Raw genomic sequence first — 22,131 nt, forward strand, 5'->3', positions numbered from 1 at the left:
AAGAAACTATGATGTAATCTTAGATAAACATATCTATAATTGCTATCAAGAAAATCATCTTTATAATCTTTTCTCCCGTTTTCTTTCTTTTCCTTTCCTATTTCCTTTCCTATTGCTTTTTCTTTTTCTATTTTCTTTTCTCACTGCTCACTATTTTTTCTTATTTTTATTTTCTCTTTTGGTTTTTACTTTGTTAAAAATGTCTTTAAGAAAAACTATATACAAAAAAAAGAGAGAAAGTAATGTTTTGGATAAAAAATGTTCAGAAATGTATATTTCTTATCTGAGGAGAAACCTATGTATAAGCTTTCAGCAGAGTCCATGGGTGGAGGGGCATGTGTCAAAAAACAAGGTAGCAGAAAGAGTGTCATGATGCAAGTCCCACCCCTTTTTTATATATGCCTTGAATCTGCATGCATGTTCAAAAGGGGTGGGGCTTGTATCACAATGCTGGTCCTGCCATCTTGTTTTATGACTGTGTGATTTTACTGATAAAAAGACTAAAACAAAACAGTTACAATAATGGTAGTTAATAAGATTTATAAGCGAACACCAAAAGAGCATTGCATCTATTCCTAAATTGTAAAAAAAAAACAAAAAAAACTGACTATCCAATTGTATGTATGCAACTGCTTTCAGCAGTTTCAATAATATCTTCATAATCTTTGAGAAGCTCTGTACAATTCAGATGAGAAACAACAGCAGTCAGTTACATCAGTATAAAAAAATTGAATGAAAGCAAAGGCTTTTCTAATGGAGGAGACTTTTGGATTCTGGATTACAATAGTTTACCATCAACAATAATCAGTGCAAAAGCCTGGGTTACTGATTGCTCCCTGTAAGATAAATCCCCTGGGATGTTAGAGTTTAAATTATAAAAAGACAAAATCATCACATCTATTTAGTTCTTTCACTGTCAGCTAATCAAAATGTCTGTGGGTCAGCAACTGAAGAAACAGTGAACCCTCTTGAGCTTCAAAAAGGTAATATTCCAATAAAGTCTTTATACTCTTCACATTTATAAGAGTCAAGACTAGGATTTTCAAAAAAACAAACAAATACTGGAATTCCTAAATGTTATAAGAATGAGAGGAAATCAAACTTCCAATTTCAAACCTCCTACTTATTTCACTGAAGATCAATTATCTTTTTGCAGTGACATTGTAAAATACCTACTTCAGGACTAGAAGACAATCTGAAGCACTCCAGATGCTGTGACTATAGCTCCTATAGCATGACTCTACAGAACAAAGCAGGAATGAAAGAACCTTTTTCCTTCTCTGGAGAGGAATTTTTAAATATTCTGTTGTAATGGTATAAACTGACACTCATCCAGGAATCTGATCTAGTCAGGGTAGATGAAGCATTCTATATTCTGCTTATGTTTCACCCTTCCCTTTCTCTCCCCTTTTTGAAAAGGAAGGATAATCTAAACATCATTGATCCTTCTTGATTGATGGATGGATGGATGGATGGATGGATGGATGGATTGTATTTATATAGCCATCCATCTCACATAAAAGTGACCATCGTTTAGCAAGGCAGCTGGAAGGAAAATAGGAGAAAGTTGAATGTTGACACTCAAACGTATCTGCTTTAAAAAACTGCAGATACATTTATAGTCCCATTTTTCCCCCTTTTTTTCAGACAAACTTTCCTCATTTTGTTCTTAATATCTTTTATCTGCCCCAGTGTTTTGCATATGGTCAGGCTAAAATTGTAGAGAAATGTGCAGCAATCATTACTGAATCTTAATGACTCCGCTTTTATAATTAATTAGTATGTCTTCAGATGTTGCTTCAGTCTGATCACTGAAAATGTCTAAATTCATTATAAAAGTGCTGTGCTAAAAGTACTGTGCTAGGTAAAGAAATATTAGGCAAGATTTAAAGGGTTTTTTTAAAAATTTCCTCTAAATATAAATACAATTCTCATTAATTTAATCAGAGAGAGAGAGGGAGGGAGGGAGAGAGGGAGAGAGGGAGAGAGATTAGAGGGAGAGAGATTCAACTTTGCCAAGCATAATAATTTTTCCTACTCCATCATATACTGTAATGACATTCCCAAATGATGCAAGTTTCTGCTTGTTGATCATTAGCTGAAGGGAACAATCAACTCATCCCTAAACCAGGACTGATCAGTTCTTCTTGTAGTCCATGAGTTTCAAAATAACCATCTCCATATCCATGATTTCAAATCTATCTTTCTCCCCCCCTTTCATAGCTATTCATTATCACTGGAAAGATTACTCCTTATCTAAATTAATTAAGATTTCCTGATTTTAATGAATTCATTCGATGATTATATAATTTGCAAAAATATTCCATGTTCTGAGCAAAGCTCAACATTTGTGCAAAATAACCATTGTTATAAATCTTAGCAAAAATATTTCAATAAGAACCTCATTTCTTATTTAAAAAAAAATGGGGGAAAATTGCCACATTCAAGAAAAATAATGGACATGTTTATCTGAATATATTCTAATTCAATCCAATTTAAATAAAAATAAAACTCAACAATATACCAGCATTGTGACTATTTTTGTTGTATGATGACTTTTCTCTTTCCCTAAGTTAAAGATATTAAGAAGTATAGTTAATATACTTAACTACATTCTTATACTATAATTTGTGTTTTCATTTTTTTTTCTTTAAAAGTCAATATAAACATATATTACACCTTAAAGTTGGCACCTATATCACATTTATGGTGATGAGCTATGAAAGAAACTTCCAGGTAAACATATAGGAAATTATACTGTAAAATAGTATCAATTGAAGCATCCCTTCTATATAATAATGTTAACTGTTTTGTCCTTTTATTGAGTCTGAAATACAATCCTGCTCCTGCTCCTCCTCTTCCTCCTTCTCCTCATCACCATCACCATCATCACCATCACCATCACCATCACCATCACCATCACCATCACCATCACCATCACCATCACCATCACCATCACCATCACCATCACCATCACCATCATTCTTTTGGACAAGGACATTTTAAGAATTCCTTCTTCCAGATTGAATCTACTCAGGGAGTTGTATCTTCATCCAAGGTTATTCTTTGAACAGATGGCCATAGCCAATACAGTGGAAATGTATTGGTCCTATTTTAGTTCTAGGCATGTGTAACTACATCTTTGAAGCAACCAGTCAGTCTATATGAGCACAAGTGTTCCAAATACAGGTTTTGTATATATATATAAAGTATAAATTAAACATTTATTATTTGGGGGGATTTATTTCATTTTCATCCTTTCTTTTTGCACAGGCTCAAATGAAATATTTTCTCCCTCAGGTAATTAACAACATAGGCACCCTTTCACCCTTCTATTCGAGAAGATGACAATTGGTGTTGCTGAGTCTTTCTTCCACTATAAATGCATCCAGGAAACTATAGCACTTTGAAGGAATTTGTTTTAGAGGGCATCCCAGTTCCTGATCATCTGGTTATCCTTTTTTTCTTTCTTCTCTTATTTATCTTTGCTTTGTCACTGCTTGGTAATCTAATTATTGTGACTGTGGTTCTACTCAGTTCTTGCCTTCATAGCCCGATGTATTTTTTCCTCTTTAATTTGTCTATACTGGAGATTGGATTCACATTCTCCATCATTCCAGCCACACTATCCAACCTTCTATCAACAACAAAAACAATTTCATTTTATGGCTGCCTAATTCAGTGCTACTTCTATTTCTTCCATGGAGTGGCAGAGTTTCTCCTCTTGGCTGTTATGTCCTTTGATCTCTACATAGCAATATGCAATCCTTTACACTATCATTCTGTTATGAACGTCAGAGTCTGTATTTACCTTGTCCTTTCTTGCTGGCTTACAGGATATTTCTTTATGATCTGGCCTGTGGCTGCTATAGCCAACTTGCCATTCTGCAGATCTAATATCATTGATCATTTTTTTTTGTGACATTGATCCCCTTCTTGTTCTTGCTTGTTCCAACACACACTACACTGAGCTTTTGGATTTCTCAGTAGCTATCATTGTCCTTTTGGGATCATTGACAATAACGGCTGTATCCTATATTTGTATCATCACCACAGTGCTAAAGACCCCATCCACCACTGGAAGACAGAAGGCCTTCTCCACTTGTACTGCCCACATCATAGTGGCTTCCTTATATTATGGAAGTGCCATATTTATGTATCTGAGGCCATCAAATTCACCATCTCTAGATCTCAAGAAAGTTGTGAGCATCTTAACAGCGGTAATAACTCCAACACTCAATCCTTTCATTTACACACTGAGAAACAAAGAAGTGAAAGAGGCCCTCAGAGACTTAATAAAACAAAGATAATATTCACACATGATGGTGCAAGAAATAGTGAAATGTTCTGTGCTTTCTGTGATCACACATAATTATTTTCAATATTGCAGAAGGAAGAAAACCATTTAAAAAATTGAAAAAAATTCTCTGGTTTTCTATGGAAAAATTGTAAGGGAGCAAAATTGTTCATGAATGATGGGTATACCAGCAGTACATGATTGCTCCATTGTTCATACTTTTTGTAAGAAGCAAGGTTCATTCCGGGAGACAACAACTAATTTCATTTTCATTTAGATCTGTAAAACTAAACTGACTGGACTAATGTAATATGAAGATGGATGTCCAAATAGTATGTTCAAGGTTTTTTTAAAATTATTTATTAGCATAAGTCAATCCCAATTGTGAAAATTACACTACTACATAATTCCAAGGCCTGGCTACTTCATAGTCTCAGTCTGTCTTTGTGTTTAATGTCTTTTATACAAGTTTAATTATATTGTATATGTTAAAGATTGAGACTAGAGCCAGTTTGGTGTAGTGATTTAGGCATTAGGCTAGAAACTGGGAGACCATAAGTTCTAGTCCTGCGTTAGGCAAGAAACCAGCTGGGTGACCTTGGAACAGTCACCCTCTCTCAGCCCAAAGAAGAAGGCAACGGCAAACCGCTTCAGAAATCTTGCCAAGAAAACTGCAGGGACTTCTCCAGCAAGTTGCCAGGAGTCAATACTGAGTTGAAGGCACCAAAAAGAAAAAAAAAAAAATAGAGACTTCAAATCTGAGAAGAAAATAAAATTCTGCATGAACCAGAGTTTCTTTTTTTGGGAATAATACAGGGCAAAGCATACATCTAATTACTAGAACTTGATGAATAATTTGATTAACTGTGCAATATGAGGAAGCTGTCATTAATTCTTAATAGATTTTTTAAAGAGAGATCATATACCCAACTGGGGATTTGGCATAAATCTTTTCCAGATTCACAATTACTGAAAACGTGCTCACTTGAAAAAATGCAAAAAAAAAAAAATGTTTTGTCAATGTCATTAATGTATTATGAAACGGAAATGTAATTTATATTCTTATACCATTTTTCCCCAAGGAACTTGTGGCACTTAAGACTTGAATCCTCATTTTGTCAGGTCTCAGTTGTATCCAGTCTTTGAATGCAGATACTCACTAAGATTCCAAGAGAATCACAGTTTGTGCCTTGGGACTTTATTTCTTGAAAATGTCTCTGTGATTATCGCTCTTTCATGTTTGTGGAAAAATAAAATTACAACACCTTAAATTACCTTTTCACTGTCGTGCCTGAAGAGATAATATCTTTGATTTATGGTTTTGCTACTAAATGTACTTTAATTCCATTGTGCTTTTAATTTTGATAGCTAACTTGACTGACATCTTTTAATGGAAAACTGGGAAATAAATTCCATAAAATGCATAAAGGTTGTTTTAGGCTCACTGAGCAGCATACAATGTCAGTGTATATTTACCTGAAACTAAAATTTTCTTAGTAATATCTTACTCCGAGAACACAGTAAATATTTTTTGAAAGACTGTGGAAGAAGCTGTTTGATTATTGCCCTGATCAGCTTTTTAAAGAGGCAATTCTCTGCTGCTTGACTTTAATTATACTACATTGTAATAACTACAGTAAATTGTCATAACCTGAAGAATAGGAGGGCCAGGAAGAGATGACTTGGAGAACATATGGTCAGAATATAGGATCAACAAGACAACCAGTGACCTGTTGGGTCATCGTTTCAAAGATATTTCCTCACCTAAACATAGGAACAGATTGATCAAGGGCAAAAAAGCAGTGGAAGTGTGAACGACTTACGACTTGCTGCCAGCTTCCCTGTTGACTTTGTTAGTGGGAAGCTGGCAGAAATCTTCCTTCCCCCCTCTCTCCCTCCCTCCCTCTCTCCCTCCCTCCCTCTTTATTTTTTTTCCTTCCTTCCTTCCTTCCTTCCTTCCTTCCTTCCTTCCTTCCTTCCTTCCTTCCTTCCTTCCTTCCTTCCCCTCTTCTTTGTTCCTCCCTCCCTCTATATTTTTAAACTTCCTTCCTCCCTTCCCTCTCTCCCTCTTTATTTTTTCCTTCCTTCCTTCCTTCCTTCCTTCCTTCCTTCCTTCCTTCCTTCCTTCCTTCCTTCCTTCCTTCCTTCCTTCCTCCCTCCCTCCCTCCCTCCCTTCCTCCCTTCATTTCCACATATAATAGGCTTGCACCATTTGCCCTCCCCTCATGACCCTCAGGAGAGCCTTAGTGAAGCCTCCTTCTCCTCTTCCTCCTCAGCAACTAGCGGAACTGCCTGCCATTTTGCTGGGGGGAGATGGATCCAAGGGAGCCACAGACCATGAGTAAAACTGCACCCCCACTCCCCATTCTGGCATATCCCCAAGAAGCCCCTCCCTTGAGGATGGAAAAGGACTCACCCATTGACCCCCAGAGCCCCCCAGCCAGTGCTACCTCACCAGCAAGCATCCAAGTTGATCCCCCATCCTTCCCTCAATGCCCACAGCCATTAAGAGATTTCAAATTTTGCCTCATTTCCAAAGCAGCCAATCGCCAACTGCCCATCGGGCCTTGCTGCCATATGATTGGGCACAGGGGACAGAGGGAGGCAGGAAAGAGGTCACAGATATGCCCATGACAATCACATGACCTGAGCTGACCACAGCAGCACAGCAATGCCGAAGCAGACACAAATTTCCCAAATTTCAATCCCATGGGAGAAATGGGTCCTGGATTTTAGACACATTCTATAAGTTAGCCCATTTGAGACACCTTGGTTCAAAAATTGTTGCCCTGTGACACACCACTTCACCCAGTTAAATGTTACAGGCATGAAAAGTTTAGTAGTATATAGATGTAAGGAACAGATTTGGTACCCTGAGGAGCTTTTGGTTGAGATGGGAGATGAAGGTATAAATCAAAGCAGGAACAAAGATCCCCCAAATCTTGTTCAGGAAAAGATCCAAATGGCCTTCGGAACAAGCACCATGGTAGCCAGGGATAGCTAAAATCTTGGGCAATAAGAAGGACATATGACAACCGAAAGCATACCTCCAGGATCAAGGAAGAAAGAAAAAATAATTTCTCAAACCAGAGGTATTCACAAGGGTTCAAAATGGGACAGTATTCATATTGTGAATACAAATATTCCTCATGGTCTTTCTGTAATATTCTGTTTCTATATTCCTTCCACTTCTCATATATAACTTTTTTTCCCTGAAAACACAAACAACATATTGAACATGTGAAGTGGGGCTCCATTTAAATTTATTGACCATACTGATATATGTTTCCAAGCTGAATTCTCAAAGATATTACATACAATGGGCATTTCTGAAGGATTTTTCCTAATGCTTCCTTTACGTCTTTGTTCCTCAGGCTATATAAGAGAGGATTCACCATGGGAATTAAGATTGTGTAGAACATAGAAAATATTTTGTGGAGGTTCTGCTGAATGCCAAATTGGGGTAGCATGTAGACAAACATGAGAGTCCCATAGAAAAGAGCAACCACTGAAAGGTGGGAGGAACAGGTGGAAAATGCTTTCTTCCTTCCAACAGTGGATGGGATTCTTAAGATTGTGATTATGATATAAACATAAGAAGTTGTGGTGAGAAGGAAAGGAGGCAGTGTGAAAGTGCTGGCAAATATGAATGCTGTCAGTTCTGTCCAGTAAGTGTCACTGCAGGAGAGTTTGAGCATAGGCCTTAAGTCACATAGGTAATGATCAATTTCATTGAAGCCGCAGAAGGTTAACCCTGACATTGAAATGGTTGTAATGGTGCTGACCAAAAGCCCACATAACCACGATCCAGCAGACAGCTTCATACAAAGCCTGCCATTCATAACAGCTGCATAATGTAGTGGCTTACAAATAGCTAAATATCTATCATAAGACATCACAGAAAGGAGATAACATTCAGTCCCTGCTAGGCATGCAAACATGTAATACTGTACAAAACAGCCTCCAAATGAGATCTTTTTCAACCCAGTCAAGAAGTCAGCCAGCATTCTTGGAAGGATTGTTGAACTGTAACAGATCTCCAGACAAGACAGATTGCCTAAGAAGAAGTACATAGGAGTATGAAGGTGTCGAATAGCTATGATGAGTACAACCATAAGCAGATTCCCAGACAGAGTCAACAAATAAATGCTGAAAAATACCAAGAAGAGAAGAAGATGTGGTCTAAGGGAATCCCCAAATCCTAGCAAAATAAATTCTCTGACTGTTGTTTGATTCTTCCATCCTGTTATTTCCATCAGTTGGTTTCTGAGAATAAAACTAAATATAGTATCTCTTTGAAGAAAAAATGAGAAGGCAATTACTGATCATGCTAGATTATTCATACACATCATTTGATGCTGCCACAATGATCACCCATGTTTGAATCAAATCTAAGAACAGTTAAAATCTTTCCAGATATATACATATATCAACTGCAACACACATACAATTTGTGCATACTGCAGCTTGCAATTTCTTTGCTAACCAAATCCATACCTGGGTGACCATGTGAAGCTGCACATATATATTTCTCTTATGGAAGCATTCTCCTGTTTCTCCTGGTCCTCCTTTTTCTCAATAGCTGCTTGCTATTTAAACAATTTTGGACCTAAAGATTTCTAAATTGTATATGGAACACACATCAATATAGTATTATTCTTACCTTACTTATCTGCACTAGAATACAGGGAGGCCACCAAAACTAGTGATGAGGAGATTCACAGACAATTAGCATATTCTCAGTATCCTCTCCCCGTATTAGAATCATGTGAGAAGAAGAACAATGGAATGGAACTACTGAGTTATGAAAGATCCTCCCTTCCATCCCCAAACAATCACCTAATCTTAATGAAATGATCCAGCAAGTTAGATAAATTTTTAATTGAATAGATCCTTCTATGAAAAAAAAAATCTTTTTATTGATGTGAAGCCACTTAGTATGAAGACATTGTATAGAATTTCAATCCATTTTATGAAAAAAAAAGACTCCTTCTTCTTCTTCTCCACTCATTGCAATAAGATTATACATGAATAACGTGGTTACTCAATGAGCAGCATTTGGAAAGGTAAATGGTAGAAGAAATTTACAAATCTGCCCTGAAGGAAAAGTCTTGAACAAGGGTACAAATTTAAATCTAGAACTAAGAATCTAAAGCTAAGAATTAAAGTATAATTATCATTTTCTCTTTTCCATATTTGTGATTTATTTGCTTCATACTCCTTGCTCAACTGAGATCTAGTGTACAGTGCAGCAGCAGAGGAAGAGATGGGAAACAGAGTTCAGTATGGCAGCTTAGTTTTAGTTTGTCTTTAAAATGCACATACTGTTTTATAGAACAAAAAAAGGTGCAATTGCCATTTACCACATTCTCCCCCTGAACTATTTCCATTCCACATAATCATTATAAAACAAATAAAAATCTCAAAAACAAACAAACTCTAAGAACTGGTGCCCAAGTTTGGCTTTTTCTTTTTTTCTTTTCCTGTTCTGTCCCTTTCTCATTTATTTTTCCTTTTTGTGATAGGCAGGAACTGTCTTCTCTTATTGTTCTCATGTAATCCATTTGATGATTTCTTGACTCAAGAGTTGGATAAAATATAGTTTTCTTATATTTCATTTATTTTTATATTAAATCAAATCAAAGCAACTACCTTCCTCCCTTTCTTTCTTCCTTGGTCAGATTGAGATTAAAACCTAGATGCAATTCAAGGAAACTTGATTATGGGTAGTATAGATTGTCCCTACCTCCCAAAAATTTGCAAAGAAATCAGACTGTTTGAGGAAGAAATAATTCATAGTAATGCATTTTAGAATATACTTTCAGATGTTTTCTATTTTCCCTACCTATTGTGGAAAATGTCCTTAAGAGTTTAGGAAATTCTTTTAGTATAGTGAAAGCAAATTAACCCACTAACTAAACATTTCCCTTACTTCTTAGTACTTATTAAAAGTTGTTTTGCCTTCAGATTCTCTTCAGTCATGCAAAGTCATTTCCAGGAAAGGAGATTCTACTTAAATGCAACTACAGGGGTGAGATAGCTTTTTCAGTAACCTGTATGGAACTGCTTTTAACTTAGTCATCCACAAATATCACAATTTATCCTGCAGCCCCTACTGATATCTCAGAACTGAAGATGGAACCTATCTCTGGTTAAACTTGGAATTTTCATAAGTCTCAAGTGACTTCATCAAGTGACCTCATCAGATAAATGAATCAATCCCCATTTACCAAAATGGATGGAAAACACAAACCATCCTTGTGCATTATTATTTGTTGTGCAAATTGTACTGCTTGTGAGAAAAGCTGTGATCATATGGGAATACATGATCATCTACAGGCGACTAGAAGCACTACTGGTCTTATAGTCAGAGTTAATAATGATGCAATTCTTCTTCCCTCCCTCCCTCCCTCCCTCCCTCCCTCCCTCTTTCTTTCTTTCTTTCTTTCTTTCTTTCTTTCTTTCTTTCTTTCTTTCTTTCTTTCTTTATTTCTCTTTCTTTCTTTATTTTTTTTTCTTTCTTTCTTTCTTTCTCTCTCTCTTTCTTTCTTTCTTTCTTTATTTCTTTCTTTCTTTCTTTCTTTCTCTTTCTTTCTCTTTCTTTCTTTCTTTCTTTCTTTCTTTCTTTCTTTCTTTCTTTCTTTCTTTCTTTCTTTTTTTCTTTTTCTGTGTGGGCTCTTATCCTTTAAAAGAACGTCCACAGAGGAATGAAGTATGAATCAATATTGTTGCAGTTTAGAAGCATGCTAAAAATGGTTGCATTGACTTCACCAACTAACTTCCCATTAAAAATAGAATTGTCACAAATACAGAATTTGTTTCATTTCCTTGCTTTATTTTTAAAAGACAAAAAGAGATTACAAGGATGGATGGATGGATGGATAAACAGGTACATACATACAAAACATACACATGTATACTCCCAAAGAGAGACAGAGAGGATGGTAGAAGATAATGTTTGCTAACTTGTGTAAGAGAGGGAAGCTTACAATTTTTAAGTCAATATATACAGCTCAAGACACTATTAGCCAGGGATAGAGGCAATTAAAATTCAACACAACTGCATGAGATCAGATTGGGGAGGGTTGTAGTGACCATAATTAATAAAGAGTTATTCCTACTTAATATATCCCAACTGAAAATGTACTGATTGCAAAACTCAGTGGGAAAAAAAATACACCTTTCTTTCTAGTCACACTAAATACTACCCTACTCTATCTATCTATCTATCTATCTATCTATCTATCTATCTATCTATCTATCTATCTGCATGCAATCTATCAGATGTTATTTACATCTGAAAAAAGTTAATGATCGAAAGATTAATTTGCTAAACAACAAGCACTTTCATTTTGATAGTGAACAAAAACTGGGTCTTGGATTTGTCAGGTGTATGACAAATTTCTTGAGACCTTTCCACATGGCTTCCTTCACTTCCTTGTTTCTGAGGCTGTAAATAAGAGGGTTGATCAGAGGAGTCAGTACAGTATAGAAGAGAGAGAAGATTTTCTTCAAAAGTTTGAGATTTCTAGACTGTGGAAGCATATAGACAAGCATCAGGGTTCCGTAAAAGAGGGCCACCACAGTGAGGTGAGAAGAACAGGTGGAGAAAGCTTTCTGTTTTCCTGTGGTACATGGGATTCTAATGATTGTATAAATAATGAAAAAGTAGGACATCCATGTGAGAAGTAAAGGAGGAAGGGTAAATGCACAAGCAAACACAAATGCAGTTATTTCTACAGTGTAAGTGTCTGTGCAGGAGATTTCTTTTATGAATGGGGATAAATCACAGAGGTAGTGATCAATTACATTGGGTCCACAGAAGGTTAAGGAAGCTATTGAGAAGGTTGTGCTTGTGCTAACTAATATTCCACTTGCCCAAGACACAACTGCAAGCTGCAGGCACAACCTATTGTTCATGAGAATAGAATAATGCAATGGTTTGCATACAGCTAAGTACCTATCATAAGACATGACAGATAGAAAATAACATTCAGCCCCACCCAGAGAAGCAAATAAGTAAAACTGTGTGAAGCAAGTTTTTATGGCTATATTTTTTCTCCCAGTCAGAAGGCTCGATAATGTTTTAGGCAGGATGACAGAACTATAGCAGGATTCCAGCAAAGACAGGTTTACTAGGAAGAAATACATGGGTGAATGAAGATGTTCATCAATTGCAACTAAGAGGACAATAAAAAGATTCCCAGCCATGGTCATCAAGTAGATCACTAAAAACAGTGGGAAAAGAAGAAATTTCAGATTAATGAGATCTCCAAATCCTAAGAGGATGAACTCCGTCACAGTTGATATATTCTGATTCCCTTTGTTGGCCATGGGCTGCATCTTAAGAAAAAATAAAACAAAACATTTAACATCTTTTGGGAAAGTTATGATGTCCAAATGCCTGTTGCTTCTGGAAGTATATAAGTTATTGTATAAAAGATGTCACTTTTTTTGTTCAATTTCTGTTAACTATGAAAGTTAAATTGAATATGCATTTTCAGAGACAAGTCTGCCTCTGACTAGTCTCTCAGAATCTGGGAGGATTTGCTTCAAGGAACTTCTGCTAAGCTTTCCAGGAGCATCTGCTGAAAATGGAAAATAGACTAGATAGGCCTTTGGTCTGATTCAGAAATGACTCTTCATGCTATATTCTCAGTAAAAGGGGTGGGGTGGGGGGAAGCTTAAGGAAATTATCTGTGCATTAAAACAAATAATTGTGGTGCCTTAAAAGCATTTTTTTAAAAATTACCTTATTGGTGAAATAGAATCTTGAAGATGTCGTGAAGGCCTACTCCATAACTCAAGGCTACATTCAGTTTTCTGTTTCCATACAAAGATCTGTGATTGGTGCATCTTGCTCAAAAATGTTAATGTTCTATTGCTGTCCTAATAAATATGCCCACTAATTTACAGTCACAAATTGTTCTGCTACAACCCTTACCATATTTTCTGTTTCTCCTTCTCTCTCCCTCCCTGCTTTCTGAAGAGTTCCACAACAAGATGAATGTCTCAATTAAATGGTTATGTGCTACATAGCAAGATAACAATTTCCCATGACAATTCTATTTGATCTACAAAAAAAAGCTGAGTGTCTTAAAGGGAATTTTAGGAGTAACCCAATGTTACATTGCAAATGAACAAATATATCTGTAAAAACACAAAGTATTTCTTGGCATCTTAAGGAATAACAAATGTATTATGGCAAAAGCAGCATAATAGACCTTGGCCCATGAAGTCTATGATGTAATTTGCTATAACAAATCAATAGAGCTACCCCTCTGGAAACAAAGATGTGTTGGAAAAGATGTCTCTAATGGACTGAATATATGCATATTCTGGGGTGAGAGAGAAATTTAGAATGATTATACCCATAACTAGGAAAACAGATTGAGACCCAAAAAGAAAACACATAAGCATATGTTAAGAAAAAGTTGGAACCTTCTATTCCTTACACATTTAATGATATACTGATTTTTAAGAAATAGATTTTCTGTATTAAATTACAGTATTTTGATCTCATCTTCTCCATACTGAGAGCTAGAATAATCTTGTTGCAATTTTTGCTGCTGCTCTTATTACTTCTACTACTACTACTACTACTACTACTACTACTACATTCATTTTATAGCTGACTAGGAATCAAAAATAAGTAAAATTGTGGTGAAGTTCACTGCCACAGCTTGTAGATATGCCAACAATTAACAGTCTTCTAACTTCCTTATCTACCATGGTAGCTCAAAACCTGCTTGTAGGAGAATCTGAGTCAACATCTCTCCCATCTATTCTTGATGCTGATTCCATTTCATATAGTATTTCTCCTCTTTTAATACATTGATGTGCAATGGATTTAGCCTTTTACTTTAATGCTATTATATTTTTATTCTACTCTTTTTACCATAATAATAAAGACTGACTTGTACTATTATTGAGTTCCTCCTGCTAATAAAGCCAGAGTAGGATATGAAACAACAGCATAATAGCAGCAAAAACTTTGTGTAATATAACAAAATTTAAGTACAAGATTTGGTATCATGACAATTTAAAGAGTATCATTAAAGGATTTATAAATGCAATAGTTCCCATCCATAACACACCATATTTGGTACTAAATAAACTTCAGAACAACTGTTCCTGTACATCACCCAGTGATGGTCAGATTGGTCTAGTCTATAAATATCATTTAGAATGGAATGGAATGGAATGGAATGGAATGGAATGGAATGGAATGGAAGATCTAAGCAGTGAACACGAAACTGAGCAAACTCCAGGAGGCAGTGAAGGACAGGAAGGCCTGGCATGATATGGTTCATGGGGTCACGAAGAGTCAGACACAACAACAACAACAACAATAAATATCATTAAACAACAAACAATAAAATATTAAAGGTCAGCATCACAAACTCACCCATTTCACATTCTAATCAGAAGATAAAATATTGTTCTCTACGAATTTGTCTCACATTCCACAAACTGCTAATAATGTTCCAGAAGCTGTTAACCACTGCATCAGTCAGAGTACTTAAACTGGTGATAGGCACACACCTGGCTGCAGTATTTGGCTTTCAGCAATAATTATAAATCCAATTGTTTGATGAATGAAACAGAACCATGTTCATTAAATCATTTGGAGAACTCTGCAAGATGGCTTCATGCCTATTACATTCTCACCAACCCACAAGTACTATTCCTTTTGAAGTTCAAACACAGTTGCCCTAGAATCAGGAAGGAATCAGCTAAAATCTGGCCTGGATGCTAAGAGATCAGAACTTTACACTAACCGCCATGATAACCTGGAATTCCAGCAGTAAAGCTGAATGAAGAAAGATGACACATCTCTGATGAAAGTGACAGCTTCTTCCATGTCTCAAGACTTGCTAATCTCTATTACATCCACTTTATAAGGATTCAGTTGGCTTGCTTTATTCAGATTTCCCACCAAGAGTGGACAGTGAGAAAATAATAGCTAGAAGTTTTAATGAAAAATATAGAGCTATATCATCAGTATGACAGTAACACAAAATGTGAATCAAGGCCACTAATCCAATGGAACCCAGAGATTTTGAATTACAACTATTATTGGCCTCAGTAAATAGCAAGGGATTGTGGAAGCTGTAGACTATCCTTCCCATATTTGATCTTTCATAGCAGGATCGTATTTGGTGTAGAATAGAAACAAAGAATTGAACAGTGCAGGACAACACAGAAATAGGTCTGGTAATAAGGGAGTAATCCTAGAAACCTCTGGTTGGAATATACCCCAACTTCTGACCATAGGGCTAAGTTGGAAGGCTATATCAGAAGGCTTCTGGATGTGGAAAGTTTTTAATAGTCTGTTTGGAATGGCAGCCCTATGTGGGACTGAAAGTAAGACATTAGAGCAGGAATGAATATTAATTTGTGGTTAGTCATCAGTGCAATGCCCATTCTCTTGGAGACCCTCTACAAAAAGTATCTTGAGAAACAAGGAGTTAAGCATAACCTCAATTATGTACCTAATGCAAAAATCATAAATAGAGATATAAAGAAGTTGTAAACACACACACACACACACACACACACAAGTGACTACTCCTCCATGCATTATTCCTAGAAAAGGTTTCATTTTCATCATCCAACTATACAGTGGGGCAAAAAAGTATTTAGTCAGCCACCAATTGTGCAAGTTCTCCCACTTAAAAAGATGAGAGAGGCCTGTAATTTTCATCATAGGTATATCTCAACTATGAGAGACAAAATGGGGAAAAAAATCCAGAAAATCACATTGTCTGATTTTTAAAGAATTTATTTGCAAATCATGGTGGAAAATAAGTATTTGGTCAATATCAAAAGTTCATCTCAATACTTGGTTATATATCCTTTGTTGGCAATGACAGAGGTCAAACGTTTTCTGTAAGTTTTCACAAGGTTTTCACACACTGTTGCTGGTATTTTGGCCCATTCCTCCATGCAGATCTCCTCTAGAGCAGTGATGTTTTGGGGCTGTCGCTGGGCAACACGGACTTTCAACTCCCTCCAAAGGTTTTCCATGGGGTTGAGATCTGGAGACTGGCTAGGCCACTCCAGGACCTTGAAATGCTTCTTACAAAGCCACTCCTTCGTTGCCCGGGCGGTGTGTTTGGGATCATTGTCATGCTGAAAGACCCAGCCACGTTTCATCTTCAATGCCCTTGCTGATGGAAGGAGGTGTTCACTCAAAATCTCACGATACATGGCCCCATTCATTCTTTCCTTTACATGGATCAGTCGTCCTGGTCCCTTTGCAGAAAAACAGCCCCAAAGCATGATGTTTCCACCCCATGCTTCACAGTAGGTATGGTGTTCTTTGGATGCAACTCAGCATTCTCTCTCCTCCAAACACGCCGAGCTGAGTTTAGACCAAAACGTTCTATTTTGGTTTCATCTGACCATATGACATTCTCCCAATCCTCTTCTGGATCATCCAAATGCTCTCTAGCAAACTTCAGACGGGCCCAGACATGTACTGGCTTAAGCAGGGGGACACGTCTGGCACTGCAGGATTTGAGTCCCTGGCAGCGTAGTGTGTTACTGATGGTAGCCTTTGTTACTTTGGTCCCAGCTCTCTGCAGGTCATTCACTAGGTCCCCCCATGTGGTTCTGGGATTTTTGCTCACCGTTCTTGTGATCATTTTGACCCCACAGGGTGAGATCTTGCATGGAGCCCCAGATCGAGGGAGATTATCAGTGGTCTTGTATGTCTTCCATTTTCTAATTATTGCTCCCACAGTTGATTTCTTCACATCAAGCTGCTTGCCTATTGCAGATTCAGTCTTCCCAGCCTGGTGCAGGTCTACAATTTTGTTTCTGGTGTCCTTCAACAGCTCTTTGATCTTGGCCATAGTGGAGTTTGGAGTGTGACTGTTTGAGGTTGTGGACAGGTGTCTTTTATACTGATAACAAGGTCAAACAGGTGCCATTACTACAGGTAACAAGTGGAGGACAGAGGAGCCTCTTAAAGAAGTAGTTACAGGTCTGTGAGAGCCAGACATCTTGCTTGTTTGTAGGTGACCAAATACTTATTTTCCACCATGATTTGCAAATAAATTCTTTAAAAATCAGACAATGTGATTTTCTGGATTTTTTTCCCCATTTTGTCTCTCATAGTTGAGGTATAGCTATGATGAAAATTACAGGCCTCTCTCATCTTTTTAAGTGGGAGAACTTGCACAATTGGTGGCTGACTAAATACTTTTTTGCCCCACTGTACATTTTATGAGTTCAGATATATCTGTGAATGTAAAGCATTCAGCAATATGTAAAACAGATGCAATTCTTGATTTAGATTATGGGCTACAAAACTATTTAATATACATCTAATTCTATTTTTCATCTTGAGGTTACCTTTTGACTACTTTTCCACAACAAATCTATTTCTGATAGAGCAAGACAGAACAAAAGAAAATGAAGGCAGCTTTAATTTTTAATTTTAATACATTTTGGATATGGAAGAAGCTGAGGAATATAATGATGTTGCTTATTGCTCAGGTTCTTACAAAACAACAGCAACAAAATTTTAAACAATCAAAGAAACATCCATTAAATACCTTTATTCACACTAAAATGGTTGCATTTCAGCTTCTATTATAACATTTAAACATAGATTTTTATGTTTTAGAGAAAGTTGTGAAGATGATTAAATTCCTGGTAGCTCTTTGCAATGCCTTCTTTACCTCTTTATTTCTCAAACTGTATATCAGAGGATTGACCATGGGAGTCAAGACAGTGTAAAACAAGGAAAATATTTTCTTCAGACTTCTGAGATCTTTGGATGGTGGGAGCATATAGACAATCATTAATGTGCCATAGAACAGGGCCACTACAATGAGGTGAGATGAGCAGGTAGAGAAGGCCTTTTGTCTCCCAGTGATAGATGGGATCCTGAGAATAGAAATGAGAATGAGAATGTAGGAGATCAAGGTCAGGAGAAAGGGAGGCAGAGTAAAAATGCAGGCAAATGCAAATGCTGATAATTCCACTGAGTGTGTATCACTACATGAAATTTGTTTTATGTTAGGAATAATATCACAGAAGTAATGATCAATGATGTTGGGACCACAGAAAGATAACTGGGATGTCTTGATTGTTATGCTTATGCCAACCAAGAATCCATTTAACCAAGATCCAGCTGCCAGTTGTAAGCATAAGTGATGTTTCATGACAGTGGCATAATGCAATGGCTTGCATATAGCTAAATATCTGTCATATGACATTACAGACAAGAGGTAGCATTCAGACCCACCCAAGAAAGAAAAGAAAAAAATTTGTATGAAGCAGGCTTCTATAGATATAGTTCTTTCTCTGGTCAAGAATCCTGCCAACATTTTGGGCAGAATAGTTGAGCTATAACAGGATTCCAGGAAAGACAGGTTGCTTAGGAAGAAGTACATGGGTCTGTGAAGATGTTGGATGGCCATCACCAAAAAAACAATCAGAAGGTTCCCAGCCATGGTTATCAAGTAGAATATCAAGAAGCATAAGAAGAAAAGAATATCCATGTGGGGAAGATCTCCAAGTCCCAAGAGTATGAATTCAGAAACATCAGTCTGATTTTTCCTTTCTCTGTTTGCCATGGATAATATCTGGAGAAAATAGAAGGTAGTGCTCATAATTGGCTCCTTAAATCTACTCTGTACAAAGGCATGTGCAAATAGAAAATGCATGCAAGGTATTATTGAGTAGCTCCTGTTTTGACACTTGAAGTATCAGCATGCACACTGAATGTAGCTGACTCCACAGGATACTGTAGAAAACAGGAGTCTTTCTACCAAAATGTTCCTTCATTCATTAAGAATTGAAGTTATGCATTTTCCTAATGAATTTTTACTTTAATGTTACATGTTTCTTCTCTATCAGAGGTGGTATGTAGGACTGAAGGAGTTAGACCAATAATCTGAGTGAGCTAGGTTCAGTAACTTCTACTGCTAAACTTTGACTAAGCTGACTCCAGGACTCCTTTCCTAACTCTGGGACTGAAGCAAGTATGAAGGACAGAAATGTGCTTCTTGGGAAAAGCCCTTCTATGAAGTTCTTTAATACTTTGGAAGGGTATCTACCCAGTGATATTGGGTTTATTGCAAAAATCAGATTCAAGCTTCATAATATGAAGACGTGCATGTTCAGCCATTTATGAGATAACAACTACTCCAGTAGCTACTCTATACACTCTGTGTATACATTTCCCTGTTATTTATTTTGATTTTGTGTTTTTTTTAAAATAAGCATCCTTAATTGTTCTTATAATTTATTTAAGCATTGTTGATTTTATAATGATGTTTTTATTTAAGACTCCCCCCTCTTTTTGTTTTCCCTCTCTTGTAAACTTCTGAGGATCACAGCAGTAGAGAAAATAATAAAATAAAATAATAAAAGTAAAGTAAGAAATGAAATGAAATGAAATGAAATTAAATTAAATGAAATTAAATTAAATTAAATTAAATTAAATTAAATTAAATTAAATTAAATTAAATGGATTTTCCTTAACAACACAATATAACCCTGATGCTATAAGCCAACTCATTATCACCACACTATCCAGCAGCTAATGCAACTTGCACTGATAAATAAATACATACGTAAATAACATAAATAAGATTGCAGATCTAATGCAAATTTACATTTAAGCAAGACTACATTGCCCTAATTTGAACTCCTTAACAAATATAACTAGAGAAGCCATGAATAGTAAATATTTGCTTCACTCTTTGAAGAAATTCCTTTTATAGGGTGAAACTTTATTAACGAATATATTTTAACTTTATCTAGTCAAAAATCGTATGAATATAAGATACCTTTTACATAAATATGTGTGTATATGTGTTTGAATTCATTATTTATATGAACTGTAAAATGTCCATAAAGGGAAATAAGACTTTATAATTTAATTCCAGCCTCCTCCCAAAATAAACTTGAGAGAAAGAAAGAAATAAATTTTCTTTACTATCCAGAATTGTAGGGAAAAGCATAGCAAAAGTCATTTTATTTTTAGCTGTTTCTATACCAATAATATAAGGCTGATACAGCAAAAATAAGTCTTCAAGTAACTTAGAACAGATTTATTGTGTTAAATTTCATGTCACTAGCTTTTGGTAAAGTTCTTCCTCTTCCTTCTGCTTCTTCCTCTTCCTTCCATGTATTGATCCACCCAAAAAAGTCAATTACATTCTACATCCATCTACTTTTCAATTAGTTGCTTGCTTGTTCATGCATGCATATACTTTTATACATTTCATCCTTTAGATTTTTCTTACTGAAACTTCTTACCTCCTTTTGTTTCTTCTGAAGAACTATTAAATGCTAAAACCTACATTACTATAGACTATGATCATTATCTCTGTAGAATTGTTATTTATATCCTGCAAATTATAATAAAATGTCCCTTGGTATTTCTTACTGTGAGTGCTGTGGTAAATCTTTTTAAAAAAAAAAAACAAAAACAAAAAACTCTATAACAAACTGTTAATGAGCAAAAGCTTAATTTAGGCATGAAACACCACAAATACATATGGAAGCCCTGGAGGCATCAACCTGGCTCAAGCCAAGAGTTCAGAAGGTGAAAAACACTTTGGACAGATCTCCTAAAGTTTTTCAAAGTTATCTTCGTCTGCAGACATAACAGGGAACTTTCTTACAGTGGACTCTCTTAAGCACATACATGCCATGAGTTCATACATGAAATTTATCAATCCCAAAAGAGGAAGGGGTAACCATAGAGAGAATGTAACCTTTCCCTCAATCTCTTCCTTTTATCCACATTCTAAAGTGAGTAATACAATACATATATTGATGTGGGATTATACTGAAATATAAGGCTTAGAATTTATAAATTGGTATCTGATACCAAAGCTAGCTAATTGCTGGATCATGCATTATTTCCTTATTTTTCTATCTTGGAGTACTTATGATTCTTTTTGTGAAGTTCTCACTGAAAAAGAAGCAAAATTATTTCTGTTCTCTAATGAACTCTGTCTCATGACTTCTTCCTGTAGAGGTACTAACTATCCCATACACTGAAGCATGTAGAACCGAAGTCCATCCGCTCCCTCACGAAGCATCTACCCTGAAGATACCTTGTCTGCTGTGTGAGTTATCCATGGAACATGCTGGTCCTCATAATCACTCCAAAGTGGGGACAGTGGAGAGGTATATTGTTAGACTTTAGCCTGACAGATAAACATATTTCTATATATCAATATTTATATGTATGTCTATATTAATATAGAAAGTGAAAATGAGAGAGGAAAAGCAGAGACATTACTCAACCATCAAAAAGTACTTCAAAAAATGTGATTCTGCGCGACTTCTGGTGAGAACATGGTGAGCTAGACATCCCTAAAGGAGCGGGGATGACATTATGGCTGAAATCGGCAGCCAGAGGATGGATCCTGGCCAGTGAAATCTCTCTGGAGAAAGGAAGATCATGGGATCACCCACATGTACTCCAGACAGCTGCTACTCAAAGGTAAACCACAAGAACTGGGGATTTTGCAATTGGCCCACAACTATAATGTAGCCTATATGTACATAAAACTCAGCCAAGCCTTATTTCTTAATCATGTTCAGATTTTTTTTTTTTTACATTTTTAAATATTAAGAACCTTTGGAATGGCAAGTTTGATGGCATTCACTGGGTCAGTACCTTTCAATCCTCAATGAAAGAAATTTTAATGTGACTTTAATGACTTAGCAATTTTTGGGAATAAATGGCAAAAGGGTGATTAGAGTGTTTTTTATTGGGGGGGAGTTGCAAATGAACTAGATCAAGTCTAGATGGGCCTGAAATGGAGTTTTGAAATTAATTGAATGAATCCTTCCTG

At 36.2% G+C, this 22,131-nt stretch overlaps 3 protein-coding genes and 1 pseudogene across 3 annotated transcripts; 1 reads left to right on the forward strand and 3 right to left on the reverse strand.

Moving 5' to 3' along the window:
* Window positions 1–3,382: 3,382 nt before the first annotated feature.
* On the forward strand, window positions 3,383–4,310 carry LOC107326671 (olfactory receptor 6M1-like; annotated as a pseudogene).
* A 3,250-nt stretch (window positions 4,311–7,560) lies between these two features.
* Window positions 7,561–8,553, reverse strand: LOC112542638 (olfactory receptor 5F1-like). The gene has a single exon (XM_088143156.1). The coding sequence runs from the start codon at window positions 8,551–8,553 to the stop codon at window positions 7,561–7,563; it is 993 nt and encodes a 330-aa protein (XP_087999282.1).
* A 3,091-nt stretch (window positions 8,554–11,644) lies between these two features.
* Window positions 11,645–12,631, reverse strand: LOC112542637 (olfactory receptor 10AG1-like). Its single transcript, XM_025175983.1, has one exon. It carries the CDS (start codon window positions 12,629–12,631, stop codon window positions 11,645–11,647), a length of 987 nt encoding a protein of 328 aa, XP_025031751.1.
* Window positions 12,632–13,837: 1,206 nt separating this feature from the next.
* LOC112542636 (olfactory receptor 5J3-like) lies at window positions 13,838–18,888 on the reverse strand. The gene is made up of 3 exons (XM_025175982.2): window positions 17,968–18,888; window positions 17,630–17,648; window positions 13,838–13,932 (listed from the first exon to the last, which is right to left on the reverse strand). The coding sequence occupies exons 1-3, from the start codon at window positions 18,886–18,888 to the stop codon at window positions 13,838–13,840; spliced, it is 1,035 nt and encodes a 344-aa protein (XP_025031750.2).
* Between the last annotated feature and the right edge of the window lie 3,243 nt (window positions 18,889–22,131).

Source organism: Python bivittatus, unplaced genomic scaffold (genome assembly GCF_059951505.1).
Source record: "Python bivittatus isolate LINGU-HERP-01145 unplaced genomic scaffold, Pbiv_v1 ctg000470_np1212, whole genome shotgun sequence".
Lineage (NCBI taxonomy): Eukaryota > Metazoa > Chordata > Lepidosauria > Squamata > Pythonidae > Python > Python bivittatus.

Bases quoted from the DNA above. Each gene is read 5' to 3' on its own strand.
- LOC112542638 (XM_088143156.1), bottom strand. From the start codon at position 8,553: ATGGAAATAACAGGATGGAAGAATCAAACAACAGTCAGAGAATTTATT.
- LOC112542636 (XM_025175982.2), bottom strand. From the start codon at position 18,888: ATGGCAAACAGAGAAAGGAAAAATCAGACTGATGTTTCTGAATTCATA.
- LOC112542637 (XM_025175983.1), bottom strand. From the start codon at position 12,631: ATGGCCAACAAAGGGAATCAGAATATATCAACTGTGACGGAGTTCATC.